At 37.2% G+C, this 17,797-nt stretch overlaps 1 protein-coding gene across 2 annotated transcripts in view; it reads left to right on the top strand.

Moving 5' to 3' along the window:
• PLCE1 (phospholipase C epsilon 1) overlaps window positions 1-17,797 on the top strand; it is a 172,806-nt gene that overhangs the window by 70,213 nt on the left and 84,796 nt on the right. For both annotated transcript variants that reach the window (XM_087764482.1, XM_087764483.1), the window contains one exon: window positions 3,772-4,060. In XM_087764482.1, coding sequence (XP_087620608.1) covers window positions 3,772-4,060 — 289 coding nt within the window. The remainder of the gene's footprint in view (window positions 1-3,771; window positions 4,061-17,797) is intronic.

The raw sequence follows: 17,797 nt of genomic DNA, 5'->3' as shown, positions 1-17,797 counted from the left end.
AATGGCTATGGTGTTTAGGTTTCTGCCACTTTTATGTAGCAAACCTACAGTAATGTGTGTGGAGAAAAGGACATAATGCAATTTGCAATTGTAATGAGGATTAAACAGAAGAAAAGATTATAAGAGAAAAATGCAGAATAGCTTCAAAGCCAGCATGAGTTACTTGTTATAGTCATTTTGAAAGAATATCGTAACAAAATATGTCTGTTGTCACTGCAAGAAAGTTTTATTGCCTGAAGGTTATCAATAAGTTAACTTGCAGATACCATTCTAAGTTACTAGAAGCAAAACTGAGGGTTTTTTTAAAGTAAAGTTTTGGTGATTTATTGCATACATTATTAAGAGCTGAAAGATCTATTTTGTTTCCATTTATTTTCCAAATATGGACTTGGTTGTAAAACTACAAGCATGGAATTCTGCCTGAATTTAATCTTTATTTTCATGCTAATTTTCATTTTTGAGTTGGAGTACATGCTTTTCTTCTGTAGTCCTCTGGAAAATTTTGTGTTGCAAGTAATTTTTATATTCTTTGTACTTACCATTAGAATCTGTTTAAAAAATAGAAGAAAGTAAAAATCCATCAAAGCCATAGTACACTTTCATTGAAATAATGCTGTATAAGTATATGGAGTAACCTGTTTCAGCTCATTTCTTATTTTAAAAGTATCGTGGGGAAAAAAGGAGAAAAGAAAAAGTATTACAATGTATGCTTTTATTGTCTAAAGTAGATCTTGAGGTACTGTAGTTGCATATAAATTTTACCATTTATATGTGTGCTCATTACAGTGGTACAGATAAGAAAGTTCGCCTTAAACTCTTTCCTGTAAGTGTCAGTACTTTGCACTACTTAAAAAGAAATTTGAAGTACATTTAATATCACAACACTTTTAGATCCAGATACTGTCCTTAGTTTCTTGTGTATTACTGCTCGATATGTAGTATGTGAAATACTGCAGCATCAGACTGCAGATAGCTTTGAAGTCTTTAATTTGATGCGGAAGGCAAAAGTGAATCAGGAGCGATACGCCCTTGTGAATCATTGTTTTTTGACAGGTAGTTGTCGGTTTAGTGCTGCATTCTTTTTGGTTCACATTCGTTTTTAATTACCGTAATCATTCTTTGGTAATGATATAGATCAATATAACTACATCTGCCAGGATGAAGTGTAAGCCCTGGCTTGGAATCAACTTTATTGTCTTCCAGGCAAGATTAAGTTTCCCCAGTTGTCTGGTGCAACCTCACTGAAAGGTGATTTTCCCTATCAGTTACCTGAGGGATATGTTCCTATTCTGATTGTTTCAGTTCTTTTCAGTGGTGGATAAGTATACACATTGTAAGTCTGTGTTTTTTCATAACCTCATCTGTGTGCAGCAAAAGTAACACATTCAGAGCTTTAACACATCAAAACAAACAGCATTTGAAAATGTTATATGAAGCACAGAGTCTTTGGAGACAGCTAGTGCCCTGAAGTCTACTTTATACAAAAGAGATTAACACCATTATTCTATGTATAATCTCTCCAGCAAAACACTGTCGCCTATTTCTGTCAACAAATGGTTTCTTTGCTTTGGCAGCTGAAAGAAATTTTAGTTGTGTAGGCAACAGAACATGCCTTTGTAAGTTGCAGAACCCAATTTTAAAAATATTTTGGAAGGTAACTGCAGTTTTGACTAGTTAAATTATTTTCATTAACTAAATATTTTTTTAGCGAGCTAAAAAGACTAATTATGTCTGCTACATGTGACACAGTCATAATCCATGCATAAGGCATACTGACTATTTTACAGTGCACCTTTTGGAAAGGTGAGTCATATGCACATCCCACTGTTCCTTGCAGACACTTACCTGATTAAAAGGGCTGCACATATCCAGATAACGTGCACTCTAAAAGTACATTTTCTTTCTGAATAAAGGTGGAGACAAGCAGTGTTCTTACTGAGAGTCTACGAGTCCATAAAACTGTTGTATACCAAGGAAAAGAAGATAAAGAGGCTCAAGTAAAGTGTTAATATTTCTAGAGGCTTCAGACCAAATAAATTTTGGAAAATTTGCGGGGGGAGATAGATACCACAGCATTTCACTGTGTAATGAATCACAGAAGTCATATTTCTAATGGAACTGAGTTATCTAAATCATAGCCAACATGTGAAAGACTTTTTTTTTATGTTAATAAATATGTCAGTGCTCTCTTTCAAATCATTGAATTACATTACTAGTTAATAAATTATATTTTTGAATAAAATTTTACTGTTTTCCCCAAGAAATTTTTAATACAAAAATTAAAGCTGAGAAATATGTACTTTAATAAATATTGCATTGTATTTGATTTTCTGGTTTGTGGCAAAAAATAAATAAGAGGTAAATAGTTTGCCAGATTTTGAATTTAGTAGCTGAATCAAAGCTTCTGCTATTCTCAATTTCTTTACCTGGATGAAAGAATTACATCATCATTCACAACTTCTGTTTGTAGAGGGTGAGGTACTTCATGGGAGGAGGGCATTTGAACCCTCCTCACTTATATGGCAGGATAAATGCAGGTCTTAGGGCAGAAGTGGACACGCGTGCAGATTGCTGTGCCGGGAGCCGCTTCCCTCCATGGTTACATGGCTGGGCACGTATGTGTCCTGTGGTGAGGGTGCCGGTGCCTCTGACATGTGGCGTGCACAGACTGTGTAAACAGTTTCTTATCATTTGACTGAGCATATGTGTGCTCGCATCGTAGGACTGGATGCGATTTCTGCCATGTTGATAGATAGCTGTATTTTTTTTATATGTGGGGAAGGATGGCAACAAGAAACAAGCCATTAATCACAAAAACCAGTCATTAAGCCATCAGCTTATTTCTTATGCACATTTAAGGACTGATGGGGAACAACCTCATGAAAATTGTCTCAGCACCTGTCCTGGTAACAGTTATAATGACCTTTCCCTATGTTAATTTTTAGTTTGGTAGTTTATACTTTGTAATTACAAAGCACAGATCATTGAAACAAATTATTAATGTAAATCAGTAAGTCAGCATACAGGAATGCAAAGACTCATGTCTCTCCTTGTATACAAAATGAAAAGATTTCTTCCAGATTCTTGCTTTGATCATTAGACTCTTTTAAATAAGCAAACATTACTTAGTTGCTAAGCCACAGACTGAAGCTCATTAGTGTGTTAGCACAAATATTGGAAAAAGAGTACTAAACCAATATTAGATAGAGGACCTGTGCGTAGGCTGGAAGTAATGCAGTGAACGTGACACCAGAACATTTTGAAAGATTGCTCACAGTGATTAAAACCATTTCTGTTTGCAAAAACCCGCCCCACTCAGCACAAAAAAGTGCAAACCCTGAGTAGGTCTGTTTTTCTGCTACTAATATCTGTAAGACTTTACTGAAAGTACAGTAGATATAATAGTCTTATGAATAAATTTGTGTATATTCTTTATTTTAAACGTTGACCAGATGTATTGGTGTGGCATTTTTTTATCTAATGGTGATCCTTGAAACTGGTTTTCATTAGAATGCTTTTAACCATAGATTGAAAGCCAGAATGCCATCTTATTAATAGCCTGTTTGGGAACCCTACTCAAAATCTTTACAAATCCGTTTTTGATTCATAGATATTTCAGGTTTAATGCATAAATGCAGTGCTTTAACACAGTGCCTTTTTGCAGAGGCTGTTGAACTTTACAAGAAGTCATGCTAGTTTGGAATTTTTTGATGTTCAGTTTATTATCTTAAGCAAATGAACTAACAGTTCATGCTTTTGCATTCTTCACAGGTCTTCAATACAGTGAGAGAAGAAGAAGGAGCAGAAGATACTTTTGAATATTTTCCTCATCTTCTGAGAAAGATCCCGACATTTGATACACGCTGTGTATGCAAAGGTGATGGTTTTTGTGTAAAACCATGTGTAACAGGTGCTTACTGTCAATATCGTGCCACTTTACAGAGGACTGCACTCTCTAACTATATAACTGGTGCTTTACTAGAAGCAACTACATCATTAGGAGCAAGAAGTGGTCTTTTAAATATCTTCGGAGGATCAACTGGAAGAACAATGCTTAAAGGTAATGAAGATTTAATTTTTTGAACCCTGTCCACTTTAAGTATAGGGTGTATTGCAAAATATATAATACTATATAATATTCTGTAGTTTATATACTCATATGCAGTTAACAGATAAAAAATGTTTTCATGTTTTCAAATATTTTCCTTTGCAATCATTATGTGCCATAATGACTAGCTATGTTAGTTTAATAGAGTAAAAATGCATGCAAAACTGAAAAGATTCTTATTACAAAACATACCTTTTCAGTTTTGCTTTTTTCTTTTTAGAAACATTCCTGTCTGCATTCAAAGTTAATGCCTGAGGCATTGCTATTAGGGTGTTCCTTTGTATAGTATTTCTCACTTACCAAGTGCTCCTGCTCATGGGCTGGCTTGGTTCAGAACTTGAGAAAGGAGAATATACTCCACTCAGTTATTATTGTTGTCATTATACAACTAGCTGTCAGCATAGCACTGTGCAGTAAGTATGTACAATTCGTTACTGATCTATTGTTGGTCTTCTCCCAGATCCATCGTCTTTCTAATATTGGATCATTTCAAATAATGTGGGTATTGTCTATGTGGAAAATGCCTCTTGGAGGATGGAAGTTACATACTAACTTTCCGTGCTGATCATCTTCGTATGCAATAAGAATACCATTACGTGATGTAGTTTGGTCAGTTTTGGAAGTTAAACAGGACAAAAGCATTCTTGGTACAAATCATTGCATTAAAACAGGGTTTTGTACAGAATAGTGACTGCATTTTAAATTCATTTTTAATTAATGCCTAGAATATTTCCTAAGGTATTCAAGCATTTGGGGATTTACCATAATCTGATGTACTGTAACAAAAAGGTGTAGTATCTCAGTTGTACAATTGAAGCTTGTGGATATCATGGCTTGCCCAAAATTTTACAGGAATATGACAAAATGAGTACAGAATTCTCAGTGCAGTTCCTTAGCTAGTGCAGATACTGACCTCATTTTTACAGACAAATAATGACATAGTTTGTGCTTGGATCAGGTGGTTTTATTTTTATCCCAAAAAGTGGCCCTATCGAGTTTTAGTTAGTCTCTCTTTAGGTGAATCAAATGGCAGAGAGAGGCACTAAAATGGTATAAGAACAGGTACAGATGGCAAACTGTAGCATCTGAGTGAATTTCAGTAGTACGTTGAGTAACATTACTAAGCTTCACATACCCTCATCTTCTGTGAGAGACAGAGATATGTACAGTACAGTGTCCTATTTTGGTAGAGTATTTCCTTTTTATTTTGTTTGGGTTTTATTTGTTGTGCGGAGTTGAGTGCTTTAGAAGAATAAACACGTACATTCCTGTGACAGCTCTGGAAAGCAAGGTTAAAAGAACTGAGTCATGTACTTGGTGGTGCAGTGTGGTGGACCTTCTTCCTACAGAGCGGGAGAAGAGAGCACAGGGTTTTGATGCCCCAGACCTGATGGAGACTTTAAGAATGCTCTGTCCCCTGAGTGCAAATGTCAGCCTCCCATGGGGCATGTTGCTGCGGTGCCTGAAAAGCCCAGCTGGTGACTGTCACCGTAGAGCTGCAGGCTCCAACTGAGTTCTGAAACTGGAAGCAGCAGCAGTAATTAGCTCAGGCTCACTGACATGCTAATATGGCTGTATCTTTTTATAGAGTCTGAGCTAGTGACTGCACATGTGTGCTCTGTGTACCAGCACACTTTGCACTAGTTTGGTGATCTCTGCGGTGCCTGTATTGTATGGTGTATGTTTCTGTTGTTGTATTCTGAGACCAAGCAAGTGAGACCTTAAAAGAAAAGGCAAAGGTCTTTAATTTGATTTGCAGTTCTACAGACGACCTGTGTAGATAGTAGAGAGTTTATTTACTGTAGTGGTCTAGGTATGACTTACTGTAGTGGTCTCTGTTGAGGAAGAGATGTGCTGCAGCTTTAGGATATTGAAGTTTTCTGGATGTGGAAGGTTCATGTTCAGGTATATCACGGTGATATAATGTATCTGAGAAATTACAAAGGTAGCAGTAACAGAGTCCTCTCTAAAAACACATACAGAGTGTTACTTGGCAATGTTATTAACTGAGACAGTAGCATAAGCAAGGAACCCAGCAGTATTCTGAATTTAGAGGTATGGTTATCATTATGAGTGTGTACCTTTTAAGAAAGAAAATTGTCCTGTCCATGCAGATTGATTAAAATATTATTTTCATCTCTCCAACATCCTCTCTTACTGCTGGATTTAACTTCAACCATAAGCTAATCTCATCTAAACCTGACAACTTTTAATTGACATTGGTAACAACTCTGTTGTCAAATGCAATGGAGGATTTATCACAGGATACAGCATGTCATTGGAACTTCGCTTAGTGTTTGTTTGGAGGTGTTGAAAAGGGAATGTATTGATCCTGATGTGGTTTAATAGTTGTTATGGTTTAACCCTGGTAGACAGCTAAGCACCACGCTGCACTCACTCCCCCTCAAGATGGGATGGAAAGAGAATTGGAAGGGTTAAAGTGCAAAAATTCATGGATTGAGATGAAGACAGTTTAATAGATAAAGCAATAGCCATGTGTGCAAGCAAAGCAAAATAAAGAATTCATTCACTACTTCACGTCAACAGGCAGATGTTTAGCCCTTTCCAGGAAAGCAGGGCTTCATCACATGTAATGGTTGCTTGGGAAGACAAACACCGTAACTCCGAAAGTCCCCCCCTTCCTACTCTTTCCCTCAGCTTTTATTGCTGAGCACGATGTCATATGGTATGGGATATCCCTTTGGTCAGCTGGGGTCAGCTCTCCTGTCTGCGTCCCCTCCCAACTTCTGTGCACCCCCAGCCTGCTCGCTGGTGGGGCCCATGAGAAACAGAAGAGGCCTGCTGCTGTGTAAGCACTGTCCAGCAATAACTAAAACATCCCTGTGTTATCAACACTGTTTTGGTCACAAATCCAAAACATAGCACCATGTGAGCTACTATGAAGAAAATTAACTCTGACCGAGCCAAAACTGGTACAATAGTGAAGGTGATATTTCCATCAGCACTTGTGGTTTGTAGCCCTCCAGAAACAGTTCAAAGTGTTGCACATTTCATCAGGGCCCTACCAACCTTTCTCAGACAAGACAGCAGTATATCTAAGTTAAGAGTATCATATATTGCAGAGAGACCAGGGAGATGAAAACAAATATTTGCTTTGACAGTCAGAGGTTGTGAGTGCCCATGTCGTAATTCCAGTGCTGTGCACTGCCCTGAGTTAGTATCAGCAACCGGAAATAAGCATTCTACCTTTTAGGTTGGGTTTCTTCATGTTGCTCAGCCTGTTGATGAATGGAGGGAAGAACCCTTCTCTGATTTTTGTTTCTACTGTTTTGATCAAGAACAGCAAATGTTTCTGGTTACTGTGCTTGACAAGCTGTGACAGGACAGGTTTTCAAGTGTTGGCTTGCTTCCACAAAAACTTGAAGCATTAGTTCTCAGGTCTTTGTCTTGCATTTATTTATTTTTTAATTTTTGTATTAGAACCTGTCTTACAGTTTTTCCTTTAAAATTGTACTTGAAAAAGGATTTGCAACGTAGGAAGATGTCATAGTACAGTCAAAGGTCCAAGCATAAAGGTCCCGATGGAAGTACAGGACAGCACCGATCTGATGTTTGTTTCTTTCAGAAAGAAAGAAATTATAGACGTCTGGTTTGTGCAGGATAGTGCAGTGTAGAGACACAACCTGTTGCTGACTCATTCAGATCTGAACTGGAGTGTTCTCATGATGCAGGGAAATCCCCTATAGTGGTTGGTTTGAAAACAATATAGGCAGCCCCAGTTAATAATCCTTCAAAATACTGGTGATGGCACTAGCTGAGATGATGGTATTTTGAGCATCGTTGCACCATACTTCACTATGCAGGGGCAGGAATGCCCAAAGGCAGCAATTACGTTGATTACTTGAAATAAAGGAACCACTAACAAATGAAAATGTGAACACCAATAGCACTGACATAGGTGGAACTAGAATGCATTATGAAAACAAAAGATTATATAAATTTATTTTAAAATATCTGCAGAGGTAATTTGCAATGTTATATAAGCATAAATAAAAGAGTTGTTGAACTATCTAGTTACTGCTCTGCCACTCAGAAATTTGAACTCAGGCTTCCTTTGTGTCCTATAAACGTTATAATGCATAAAAACATTGTAAATAAAAGCTGAAAGAAGTGGTGAATTATTATGAAGTAATCATAGTAAAACATTTTTGTGGTGGATCCAATTCAACAGATCTTTACCTTGTAAAGGTGTGCTACATAAAGGTGCTGTTGAAGACTTGCTGTATCGCATGTTACTACTTACAGTGTTAGACAATGACAAATACTCTTGCATACTAGAGTAAAAGTTTACACATCTGAGGTTCTGAACTGACGGTAAGTGGCAATGCCAGCATCAGCTTTCATCACCTCTCTCTTCTTCCTGGGTTCTTGTTCCTAGAAACTGATTTCACTTGGAAAAATCCTGTAAAAGAGGGGAAAAATAAGGGGCAATGAAGCACTCAATGGCCTACTATTGCCACTGAGTGCTTCATTTTGTCAAATTCTGTCCTGGGTTAGAGATCTCTGAATTGCCTTAGATATTCTTATGTGTATTATGCATTTCAGTTCAATGAGTTAATAGGCCTTCAAAAAAATGTTTAGCTATAACATAGGCAAAATACAACTGTGTTTAAAACATGCTGTGATTAATATTTTAGTTTTTAATGCCTGTATAAATTGTCATGTATTTTATTTAAACATATCATTACCTTTGTGCAGGCATTATGCAAATATATTATTAAGTGTAAGAGGATTCTATTTTTATTTGATTGAAAAATGTGGATTATCTGGGTAATTCTAGTTTTATTTTGTAAAACTAGAGTAGGAGTAGGAGGGTTGTATATGCGTCTTACTTTAAAATTACCAGTGACAAATGATTTGAAGAAAAAGGTCTTTTAATAATGTATATGAAACAAGGATTTAGTTTAAATGAGTTACCTTGCAAGTAAACATAAAGTTGTAGGCTTCAGTTTACTGGCTTTTAAGACTTTTTTTTTTTTTTTTTTTTTTTAAATAAGTATAGTTCTTTCTGTTCCAAATTAGGAAACAGCTTGGTCAAACCTTTTTTTCAGGGTTGGGGAATATTGTCTACTGACCATGTTCTTTTGGAGGTTCTTTTCTTGTGCTGTCACGGAGGAGGAAGTAGAAACGAACAAATGTGTGACTGTACTGAAAGGAAAAGTTGAGTAATCCACCTGTGCAATTTTTTCAGTGAGGGTGGTAACTCTCTTGAGAAAAAGTTTCCATCTGAAACTGAAAGGTAAGGTTTTTATTCTACTTGTAAAAATAATTATCATAACCAAGTTAGCTAATCTTTAGTGTTTTATTATGAAGTTCATTTATAGGCTCAATGTAGTCATGTTGTTAAATTCATGACTGTAAACTAGAGAATATGACTTAATAGGCACGTGGCTGGGCAGCAGGTATAGAGCCTGGTTGCTTCCCCTCATGCCTTTTGGCTTTGCGGGAACTGCATTTTTAGTGCCTTTTTTTTTTTTTTAAACTCAGAATTGTACCAAAGTGCTTCACTCACACAAGCTTCTTACTTTTTTTTTTTTCTGAAATTGTGAAAATATACAAAAGTGTCCCTATTTTTTGTCTAGAGCATAATGACTTACTGTCATACCTTATCCAAAACAGTTCAAACAGCCAGCAGAGCACAAAGCTCTTTTCCTGCCCTCTCATCTAGTCACTGAAGCCCTCACAGTAGCACATGGAACATGTGTATGGACCTCTACTATTCAGACTGGGAATAGATGCTTTTTACAGAGCAGAGAGGCTCTCAGGGAAAGTGCTCAAAACTCTTCCTTTTTTCTTACCAATAAAAAATTTTCTTACCAATAAAATCCAGTTTGTGCACCTGTGTTCATCACTAGTACACCAATATGAAGGAGAATGAAGTTTTTCTGGTAAGAAAGTCACAAGCCATTTAGAAAGTTACAGCTCACACCAATAGCTTAAGTTCAGTCTGAAAGCAGTAGAAAACTGATGTACAGGGGACATAGAGTGGGTGGACTACTGAATTCCACACTTTATGATTTCTGAATTGCTCTTAGGGGCAGCCCACATACAGATTTTGTTGCAGTATATCCAGCCTTGAGCCAAAGACATGTAACATGATATCAAGGTCCGTGTCAAGTAGATGGATGTGTTCCACCAGGTAAAACCATTCCTCAGCTTTGCTACAAGTTAAGCTTCAGTACAGACATGAAACTGTGGACGCAATTTAGATGGTTGTGTAGAGTAATTACTACTGCACTTGGAATGATTTTCAAGACAGTTCTTAAAATGCTTCAAAAGTGAAAGTGAATTTGTTTATTAAAACCAGTCTGTATCAGCTAGTCTTGAAAAGATCTTAAGGGCTGTCGGATTTAAGTTTGGAGGACCTCTTCTGGACCAGACAACATTCCACTACTTCTCCTTCAAAATGTTTGCAGTTCCTGGAGATAAAGTTCAGCACTCTCTTGCATAATCTGTTTAAAGAGGAACCCATTACCTTAATGGGGAGTGTCCTTCATGATTTAAAAGGAAGACTTCTCAAAACCTTTATATGCTCTGTAGTTAGGGATTTTATGTAATATCTGCCCCAGAAACAGGGATCCTGCAAACACAGAGTCCCTAATGCTGGGATAGGCTCCTGGTTTTATGTCTCCCTAGCACTAAGAACATTTTGGGTTCTTCGTGTTCAGTCCTTCAGGAGTTATTTAGTGACCTGAGCAATGAACCTTACAGTCACAAGTTGTCCAACTCCAGGAAATACTGTTCTAAGGTTTTGTTCGGTAGCTAAGGACCCTAAATGCTCTGAGTCCCCAGGGCTAGGATGGTCTTGAGGGCAGATCAGCTGCCAGTGTTGTTAGTTCCAGAGGAGGCTTCCAAACATACCAGACCTCTGAAGCCAGAATTCCCAGTCACGTGGACCTGGGACTGAGAGTCTTTAAAAACTCATGTAGAGCCTGCTCTGTAGGAGACTCATCTCTTGGGCCTGGAGCAGTGAGCCTGCAAGCCCTGCTCTCAGATGCCTCACAGAGCTGTCAGGCTCCCGACTGAGGAGCTGTGACTCTGGTCCTGGTAGCACAGGGACAGTCTGAGAGTGGACTCCCGGGAACCACAGATGCCTGGAGTTCCCACAGCTGGTCAGTGACATTCACATCCTTGTCAGCGTCTTTGTTACTACAGAGAACATAATTTTCACGTATGAGCACTGAAGACATTTCAGCTGCGCTGTTTTAGCACCTCTCTTTGTAACTCAGAATTTTTGGTTAGTAAGAAGTTTTGAGAATGTCTTTCAATGGGATTTGGATTGAAACCAGATTTCCTCCTGTAGAAAGGAAATCCTGCTTCCCAGCCTGTTCTGTTTCTTACAAATGGGTTGTTACAGAAGTTTGTTGTTGAATACTTGTTAACAGGCCAGAACTTTCACTGGAATCATATTTGAAGACTCAGTCACTGTCACAGTTCATGTGGTGATGACAATTTTTTTAGAGAAAGTAAAAGACAGACTTGGGTCTTTTTTTCAAATTTTAAGGAAGGAACTAGGGTATGTGAAAATGTTTGTGCTTTGTATTTGATGCCTGTGTTCAGAGTCATTGCTGGAAAGAAACTTGTACCCTTCCTTCCCTTTGCCCCTGGCACTGAACCCCATTACGAGGATAACTTCCGTAGCTTTGTAATCTAAGAAAAACAAAAGAAAAATAAAGAGAGGTGTCTGAGGATGGACCAGACAGCAAACATTTCGTACCAATATTCTTTTCACTTTAGCATCTTTCAAAGGTGTTTAAGCCCAATGTCACTTTCTTAAGTGATATATATCAGACTACATCCTTGATCACTGTTGCTCATCTTCCAGAGAAAGGTTACTCAGAACTTGTTGAGAAGAAAACAGCAATTTTTGACCAAGAACAGAAGGAAACTGATTTGTTGTGAACATGCCGGCAGACTATTTGGTCTTAAGAAAACTTATTTCATTCATCCCTCAGTATTCAGAGATTACCCTTTTTCTGTAATTAGACTTCACCATCAGCAAAGATTGGGCAGCAAACAGGACCCTGGTCTCTGTGGCTTTTCCCAGTGCTGTTTCTTGTACCCTTTGCACAAGGCTTATTGTTACAATATTGGGGAAATTCCAGGATCCCTGAAGCTGGTGCAGTTGTCTGACAGCTATACATCAGAAGTCATGGGCAATACAAGCTTTATGTGCACAGATTGAGGAAGGCCAACATGATTTAGCCGGTCTGTGGTCTGCTTAACCTTTGGGCCCAAAGGTTAAGACCAGCTAGAGTGAGGGATAAAGCCAAATGAGCTGAGATTAAGACCTGAAAAGATGAAATGTGTCTCAGGCCCAGAATCTTAAGGTAGGAAGATGGGTCAGGCAACACACTGTAGGAGAAGAAATAAAATCCAGCAGATACGTCAGAGAGTAAGTAGATAATGTGGCCTGAGGCAATGGTGTGGGTCAGGAAACCAAGGATTTCATGCTACCCGGTTGGCTCCAGGATGTAGATCAGGAAGACTAGGAACAACTGCAGGTCATCTGGTTGGGGCAGAATTAGGAGTGACGTGGCAGGAAGCACAGATCAAGGCTGAGATGGCAGAAAGAAGGAGAAAGATTGGGAGAAGAGCTGTAGCCAAGGGACACCTGGGACTGTCTGAAGCTGGCTACGATGGTTGTTTCCATAAACTGGCAGAAGGGAGAGATCACTTCAGTCAGTCTCCTGGACCTGTCACTGTCTGGTCAGGCCTCGTTGCAGCTAGGTCGGTCACAGCAAGGGCAGTAGGAGAAGGACCTAAGGAGAATCCTTGCCAACATTAATTTAATAAAAACTTCCTTTAATCCAACATGTTTAATACATTGTAGGCACAAAGAATTAAGCTCTGCCAGCATAGCTTGTCTTGTCCTTATAGTCCTCTTTCTGGGTTCAGTAAGGTTTATTACTGCAAGATGAAAAGATGCGTATTTGATCCAGGCAGTAGATTGACGTTAACTAGTGTAAGTAATCTAAGTAAAAAAATTAAAAATATTTTCATCTGTAAAATTGCTCCTTTGGACAGAACAGGTGTCATACTCATGGTACAGGAAAGTACATGTTTGTATGGATCTGGATATCCTAACCAGTGTATAGAGCTAAGCAGTTAAGAAAAAGAACTGAGTTTGGGGTGGTTTTGTATAGATTTTAGTTCCAATAATATTATGTGGCAGTTTGGTACACTGATGATCCTTCAACTTGTGTAGCTGAGTCTCTGCTTACAGCAATATTTTTGTTGGTAGTCTATAGGTGTTGTTTCCACCAGCAGAAAAAGGTGTTTAATTCCCAGAATGAGTCTGTGCTATTAGAGCTTTATTGTGAGGAAGGGAATGAAGGACATACTAATGTCTGTGGATGAATGCTGAGAGCAGCAGTTTGTGCTGCAAAGTGATGTTAGTTTTAAAATCAAACTTGTTATTTTTTATGAAGAGTAATTAGTCCTCAGAAAAAATGAAATGGGATCCTAAGTGCAGATAGTTAATCCCTAAACTGCTTATTATTGTTTATTATTTTAAAGGTCTGAACGTTTTTTTTGAATGGGCCTTGTAAAAGTAGGGTGCATGGGAACTTTTGAAGTGTAGAATGGAACTTTTTTGGTATGTTTATGTTAGCATGTCAATCATAAGCAAAAAACCCCAAGGACCTCAAGCCTCAAGACGACTCAAGAGTCATCTCCAAAGATTCCCTTGAAGTTTTGTTTCTAGGAAACAAATTAGAAGAAAATCAACTTTTGTAGGATAATGCTGTTTTATTTATATCCAGACACAATTTTGGGGGGTTAAATTCTAAGACATACTGTACAGTTTTCTTTGTAGAATCAAGAACATTCTGATTTTTCCTTTAGCTTTTCAGATATTCGCTTTTATAATTAGTGGGAAATTCTTTAGTATTGACCCTGTAATGATGAGAAATGTTTAATCTGATGGTTTATTTTGTATTTTTGTAGGGAGATAGGATTAATAAAACTGATATTTATAAATAAAATTAATTTTAAAATTCTATACTGTATCCCCGTGAGGGGTCCTTATATTATCATATTTAACATGAATTTTCAGAAATCTAAGCATGCTAGTTTTCAGCTGCAAGTTGGAACCAACACTAAATTGTCATTCTTCCAATTAAGAAAGAATATACTGGTATTGTCAATGAAAAAATAATGGTGCATTGGCCGGGTTCCACAATCGTTCCTCCAGTAGAGGTTTTTCAGACGAGGTATATTCACCGTATAAACAAAGTGACTCTAAGTGTACTGCTCGCATTCCAGTTCTGCACAGATCGCTCTCAGACTTCCTGGGGAAATGGAGAAAGGTTTCTTGTGGCAGTGTATTGTTTTTCAGTCTTGTGTACTCTAGCAAATTTCATAACTAACTTTTCACTGATGCAGTCCTGCTGCTTGTAAAAGGGATGTAAACTGTGTGTAGACAAGGCTAAGGTTAGAATGAAGAAAAGAAATGGTAAAAATGCCAGGGTCTGGTATTAACGGCTGCTGGGATCAAGGCAGAGTTTTGATGTCTGTGTAGTTTACTAACATAGATGCAGCCTGAAAGGCTATGCTGTCTTTTTAGGTCCCTCTATTTGTAATTTCTGTACAGTTAATCACACTTCTGGAAGCCTCAGGGAGGTTTTCTTCTTCTTTGCCTCTCAAAGAAACCTTTTTGGATTGTTGCCTATGTCATAGCCCTTTGTCCTGGTAAAGTTAATGCTATTGCCTTTTATTAGGGACTCTAGTGCGGAGTGCATAATAGCTGTAAAGGTAGGGCATTTGCTAATAAAGAAACCCATGTCGCTGTTTTTGTAATGCTTCAGCTGAAGTTTCCTAAAACAAAACTAACTCCGTTTATTGCTTTTGGCCTGTTTAAACAACACTGATATAAATATAACTTTTACAAAAGCCTGGGGGTAGGCTAACTTATTTCTTAATATATTTAAAGACAAAAATCCAGCAGAATTTAAATCACTCTTGTTTATAACTCTGCTGTCAAAATCAAATGCTTTTAGTCTTAGCAGGATGTATGCTCGTCCTTAATTTCTAAACTTCCTTCCATTTGAATCCCAGTGTTTCGACGTCTGTCTGGGGAGGTGGGTAACCTGACCTTTCAGTGAGCCAGCCAAGTGCATGTCTTCTTCATGGCTTACACAAGGCATGTCAGTTATGCCTTTTGCCACAGTTTGTAGCTTTAAACTGAGCAGCTGTTGCCTGACTGTTAGTTTGGACAAGTGCAGCGTGCAGACTTTCTGTGGTATTGGAAGTACCTGCTCTTCTGGCATTTTAGGAGGAATCTAAGATTCAATGAAAGACACATTTGGTGGTAAGATTTGCATTTCTATGGCCCATAGTACACGGTTCTGATTATATGTAGGTAGTTTTATTTCCAGAGATAGAATTAGATTGGTTAGGGAGGTTCTAATCTAATGTTGGATCTATAATGTCTGCACTTAATAACAGTGCTTTAAGGACACTTAAAACTGTTGCTAGGTGGAAAATGAAGTAGGGATTTAATATAAACAATAGGAATTTAAAGTCCTCTCTCGGTCTTAAGTGTGTATTTTGTATTTCAACTTGTTCAAAATGGAATGTAATATAAATATTTGTAGGTAATTTAGGTATACTTTCATTTATTTGGTTCACATTGTAACTGTTTTGATATCAAATTATGTTGAGGGACTTTCCCTTGCTTCTTATTCTACAAAAATAAGTGACTGTTACAAAAAATGTTGGACAAAATATGAATGTCAGATATAATAAAAGTTTCTAAACGTACTAGAGCCAGGTAATTATTTTCTTCCCTAAAGTTTATAAATGACTCGAGTGTTGCAAGTTAGTAACATATTTTTGAATGTAAATCCACTTCTGCTTTTTTTCTTTAGCAAGCTTTTGTTCTTGGATCTTCAGTGTACAAGTTTACAACTTGTAACCAATTTGTGTTCTGTGGATACTTAAGTCAGTTGATTTTCTTTCCCTTTCTGAATGACATGAGTGCATACCAGCACGTAAAAGAAATGTTTTGCTACTAAATTGATCATAAAGAAACACCTATATTTACATTTTTTTAAAACTGGCATGTGTAACTTGAATGAATGTTCATAATATTTTACTCTGTGAAAGGAATGTCTTTTATGTGCTAACCCTCCCATTTCCCTAATCTGGCTGTTAGCTAAAGGGTATGACAAACATTCACCATTCAAAGAGATAGTATCCTATTGCAATAGAAAGTTTGTATTGGTTGTCAACACCTTTATTTTCACCTCAGTGATTTAGACAGCACAGAAAAAAAAAAGCCCTGATATCAAAATATCAAAAATTAATTGCAAAATAATGGTGTTTTTAATCCCTTTATTCCGTCAGTGATAACCAATCTGAGAAACCTAGTAGGATTACAAGAAATGGAGGGAAAATAATGTTAGTTAATGTCAGAAATGTTAAAATTATAAATTCAGCTCAGCCCCTGCCTTTGATAGGCTGATTTGTGATGGTTTTAGCTTTGATTTGAGGCAGAATAATGCAAGCATTTTCTAGAAAATAAGATGATATGAGAATTTTTGTTAGTGCATAATTTGTTTAGTTTTTATTTAAGGGGCTTCATATTGACATAGTTTTCTAATATTTAAGTATTCGCTTTGGAAATAGTTGTTATATGTAAAAATGCATTACTACACATTTTAATAATTCTGAAATAAGTAAATTACAAGTGAGATTTATCAAGTGCAAATTGAAAATATTTTGCCTACAAAATGCCAAAACCACAATAAAAGACCTAGAAATACAATTTGATGCTAAAAGTACCTTTAATTGCTTCTTGTGATTAAAGGCTTTGCCCGTTGTACAGCAATTAAATATTTTTAGCCTTCATTTCCCATGGACTTGGTACAACAGATTTCATGCACATTTTCAGTTTTCTTTATAAAGTGTTCAGATCTTCTAGAAAGGGGATAGATTTGATGCTGTTGCATTAGGTCTCCTCTCTGCCCCGACTCCACAGTCACCATTTCAATTTCTCTTTCCTCTGATATTTTGGAGTAAAGCATAGATACATACCTTTTGACTTAACCATATTGCCACAAGCAGAAGTGATGTCTTCTGAAAGCATTTTTCTTGGGGGAGGGGGGGGGAAGAAATCTCAATCTGGAAAAACTATAGTTTTGAATGCCTTTTGATATGTTATTCTTAGATTTGGAGAAGATTTGATCTGAAGTTGTTCACCTGTATTTGCTTGTTCAGAATTAAATTGCAAAGCTCTACAAAGAAATAGAACAAAGATTTCTTTAACATGGATATTTCTAATAAAAGTGGAGTAGTTATTGAAGTATCATAAATATGTATGACCTTTTTGAAAAAATCTTATAAGTTACTTTTCACATAAAATGCTTTTCTACTGAGTTCCCAGAAGTTTCAGGTTGGAATTCAGAAGAATTCAGATTGGAAACATTGTTAGTCTTTGGGCCCTGATCCTGAAAATAGCTATACCTAAAGTCGTTAAACTACATGTTTGTTTTTTTTTTTTTTTAACTACACTTTGTTTTGTAGAATATTTGTAGGTAATACTACCATCTCCTACTATCTCCAGCTATGGAACTGCAGCCACTGGAACTGTATTGAGACTTCTGCAAATCTCAGAATGGCATAATGTGCCAAATGTCCGAGTTTATTTTCATGTACTCAACCATC

This window comes from Nipponia nippon, unplaced genomic scaffold, assembly GCF_047370975.1.
Source record: "Nipponia nippon isolate SJK-2023a ecotype South Korea unplaced genomic scaffold, ASM4737097v1 scaffold_3, whole genome shotgun sequence".
NCBI lineage: Eukaryota > Metazoa > Chordata > Aves > Pelecaniformes > Threskiornithidae > Nipponia > Nipponia nippon.
Note: the sequence above shows the minus strand (reverse complement) of the source record. Positions and strands in the feature narration are given on the sequence as shown.